Source organism: Arachis hypogaea, chromosome 15, assembly GCF_003086295.3.
Source record: "Arachis hypogaea cultivar Tifrunner chromosome 15, arahy.Tifrunner.gnm2.J5K5, whole genome shotgun sequence".
Lineage (NCBI taxonomy): Eukaryota > Viridiplantae > Streptophyta > Magnoliopsida > Fabales > Fabaceae > Arachis > Arachis hypogaea.
Window position 1 is genome coordinate 26746592 of NC_092050.1, and position 3627 is coordinate 26750218.

At 30.2% G+C, this 3627-nt stretch overlaps 1 protein-coding gene across 4 annotated transcripts; it reads right to left on the minus strand.

The window, feature by feature from the left end:
- Nucleotides 1-635: 635 nt before the first annotated feature.
- LOC112750044 (protein RICE SALT SENSITIVE 3) lies at nt 636-2953 on the minus strand. 4 transcript variants are annotated; one of them, XM_072218914.1, is made up of 8 exons: nt 2514-2831; nt 2382-2432; nt 2213-2280; nt 2065-2122; nt 1878-1983; nt 1744-1785; nt 1590-1646; nt 636-1510 (listed from the first exon to the last, which is right to left on the minus strand). In XM_072218914.1, exons 1-8 carry the CDS (start codon nt 2651-2653, stop codon nt 908-910), a joined length of 1125 nt encoding a protein of 374 aa, XP_072075015.1. In that variant the 5' UTR covers nt 2654-2831; the 3' UTR covers nt 636-907. The 4 variants fall into 4 exon arrangements, with proteins under 4 accessions (XP_072075015.1, XP_072075016.1, XP_025654336.1 ...); XM_072218915.1 differs by having other exon boundaries at nt 2372-2432; XM_025798551.3 differs by having other exon boundaries at nt 2065-2280; nt 2514-2953.
- Nucleotides 2954-3627: the final 674 nt, after the last annotated feature.

A 3627-nucleotide genomic window follows, 5' to 3' on the forward strand; every position in this document is an offset into this window, starting at 1 on the left:
ATAATTATAGATATTATATATATAAAATTATAAATATTATATTTTTTTTAAATTAGGAGTGAGATTTAAACTCGACACCTTTAAGAAAAGATGAAAAAATTGTCACTATGAATATTATGTTATATGATACTTTTTGTCTTTTTAATATTACCTGCAGTGCATATGTGAGTACATATATGTATAGTACTGATACATGATACAGCTATGCAATAGTTTTACAAGAGAATCTTTCTTCCTCCTTCATCCTCTCTTAGTTAGCTACCGTTATATATATATATATATATATATCCCTAAATCAACATATGCTAAATCCTGAGCCATATACATTGATATATAACTACAATAACTAATATAGGAGTTAGAGCATGCATGTTATCTTCCTGTTTTGATGGACTTAAATTAATCAATTAAGCACGTTGACATATATATCGTATATATAATTAATTAGTTAACCTAGCTGTGACGCTTAATTACATCCTTTTAGGCGTTGATCTTTTAAGGTACATTAATTAATTGGTTGCAAGATTCGGTGTGTGACTAAATGCTATTATCCCTCACACACACGCACAGATATACTGACATCATAATGAGAGCAGGTTCAGAATGAAGTGCACACGCATGCATGAAAAATGAAATGAAATGAAATGAGAGTTTCTTCTTAGTACTTCAATCATATACATATTAATGTAGAAGCATCTAGAACACTCAGTAATCTAATAATCATTATTTATTATTATTATTATTATTATTATTACCATCATCATCAACAATAACAAAACCTAGTAACATTTGAGCTAATTAAAAACTCATCATCATATATCATACTCTCACTACATTATATTATAGGTTAGGACTAGTATTTTTCATATTCCACTAGCTAATAACACTCATCACCATATATATTATATCAGAATGCATTATTATTATTATTGGCTCCACTACTAGTTATATTATTATTATTATTATTGTTATTATTATTGTTATTATTATGATGATGGAAATGGTGTTGTTGTTGATGATGATGATGATAGGCTTGATGCATGGAACTGCTACTCTCACCAACATCAAGCTCAGGCCTATAAACCTCATCATTATCAAGCTCCTCTTTTGCTACAACTTTCTGAATCCCCATCAACTCCAACGCCCTTTGTTCTTGTTGTGATTGTGGGGGAACCACTGAAGGAAGCTTAGAGAGAAGTGCCTCAAGGCTACTCATTGATGGGGTAATCTTCAATGCCATGGTGCTGTTGCCATTGTTGAAATGATGATCATAGAAGAGTTCAGCTGTTGTTGCTGGTGTTGGTGGAGGGATAACTGTTCCTTGGAAATGATGATGCCAATGATGATGATGATGATTAACATGTTCTGGGATGTTACCATATCCTACTACTCCTTCAACTTTGTAAGGGTATGCAGAAGATGAAGGGTGTGGTAGAAGAACTCCTGGTATGCTTTCTATGTAGCTGAATTTCTTCCTCAGTAGAACCACATAGCTCAAGTCCTCAATCACCTTAATTCATTAATCACTAATTAACTACAATTACACACTCTAATTATTTCAAATCATATTTATAGAGTAGAGACAGAACCTTGTGAACTGCTCCCAATTGAACAACACCTTCTCTCACAGCAATCAGAGCTATGGTCTGCATCAACAAACAATGAAGATCCTATGATGTAGACACATGAATATCAATGTTTATTGTTTTCTTATCATAATCATCATATATAATACTAAGCTACCTTTATTCCAGATTGGAACTGTGCTTCCCAAGTCCTAGGATGCTGTAATTAACAATATAATTAAGCATGAAATAATGAAATTGTAATTAAGGGCAAGATTATTGATGAATTAATTAATGAGTAGTAGTATTAACTGAATCAGCTGAATTATGCCACGCTGACAAGAAGTTGATTTCTTGTTCATTAGGCTCTTTGTATATCCATTTGTGACTGTGATCTGCAGCAACTTTCCCTATCAACCTGCACTTATTCAATTCCACCCATCACAATAATAATTAATAATTGTACTACTGATAATCACATAACATAACACATACATACCCTTCACCATAGTTATAGATCTCATGTGACATCTTGAAGAACAGCTCTGGTTGCAGGCCTTGGTAGGGTTGGAACTCACAGTTACCATAAACAGAAGAAGAAGAAGAAGAACCATTATTATTATTATTATTATTATTAGGACAATCACCAGAGTTTATTTCAGGTGCTGCTGCTGACGCTGCAAAGTTGCAGAATCCATCTTCCCACACCAATATCCTAATAATATATCATAATAATAATAATAATTATTATTATGATTATTTTTAATAATCATGAATTATATTCAACGAAATACATATATGTAAACCTTAATTTACCAGTTCCTTCTGTTTCCTCTTGATCTATCATAAGCCCCTTGACCCTCCCACCTATACAACAAATTAAATTAATTAAGTAAAATAATAATGAATTAAAAGCAGAATGAAAAGTAAAATCTGTGATCCTCTTACTTTGGTGGAGGGTAGTTTCTGGGGAGGATCCTCCAGAAAACAGCATAGACCCACTGAGAATTGTCATGGATGCACAAGCTTCTAAGAGTGTGTTGAAGAAGATGTGTAACCGCCAATGGAGTTAGATGTTCTTCCATCATATATATGATATATCAAATTAAATCAAATCAAATCTCTTAATCAATAGTAGTAGTAGTAGTAATGGGGGGAACTACTACATACATACATCTTCTTTATATAATAAGCTTAGCCCACCAACATGGAAAAGTGAAAAAATCTCACATTTATTTATTCATATCTATATATATATAATTAAGTGAAGTGAGGGAGGTGAATTGAATGAACCATATAGTTCTCAATTTATTTACCCTAAATTTGTATTGTTGGGGGGCCCCCCTATACCAACTCCTTTTCCCTACTCATTTTTATTATTTTTCAATATTTGAAAACAACCAAACCTTACCCAAATTCATGAATCATCTATCACCACCAAATGCCAAAACTAGAAAAAGCTTTTCTCAATTTTTAATAATATATATAATTAACAGAACTTTTAAATATCTTATTATATATACTTGATGCAATTGCAAAACATCACATAATTTATTTTATCTATCCTATTATGTATATATAAAAAATTCACTATTAAATTAATCATATATTAAAATAAAAATATATTTATATATAAATATATGTATAATTTAATATATATTTATATTCTAATATATATTTTATATTAATGACTAATAACTTAATAATTAATTTTAATATATACATAATATAATTTATATTAAAATAATATATAATAAATAATTTAATAACTAATTTTTTATGCATACATAATATTTTTTTATTTTATTTATAGAGTTACGTAGCTCCATGTCTTTGCTGATATATGATTTATATCTTCCTAGATTTTTCCTGAACCCCAATGCTCCTACAGCACCACCATCTTATTATTATAACATCTCTCGTCAAAATTATTTAATTATTTGATTTCTTTTCCCATTATTGCTTACCGTTCTGTGTTTTTTTTTTTCTGACAAGCTTCTTAGGTATTAAGCTATATCCAGTACCATGAGATGATGATGAGAACTTCTTAAACCACAACCAT

Bases quoted from the DNA above. Each gene is read 5' to 3' on its own strand.
- LOC112750044 (XM_025798551.3), bottom strand. From the start codon at position 2,653: ATGATGGAAGAACATCTAACTCCATTGGCGGTTACACATCTTCTTCAA. The intron at 1,984-2,064 runs GTATGTATGTGT...GAATAAGTGCAG, and splicing joins ATCTATAACTATGGTGAAGG to GTTGATAGGGAAAGTTGCTG. The intron at 1,647-1,743 runs GTAGCTTAGTAT...TTGTTGATGCAG, and splicing joins AGTTCCAATCTGGAATAAAG to ACCATAGCTCTGATTGCTGT.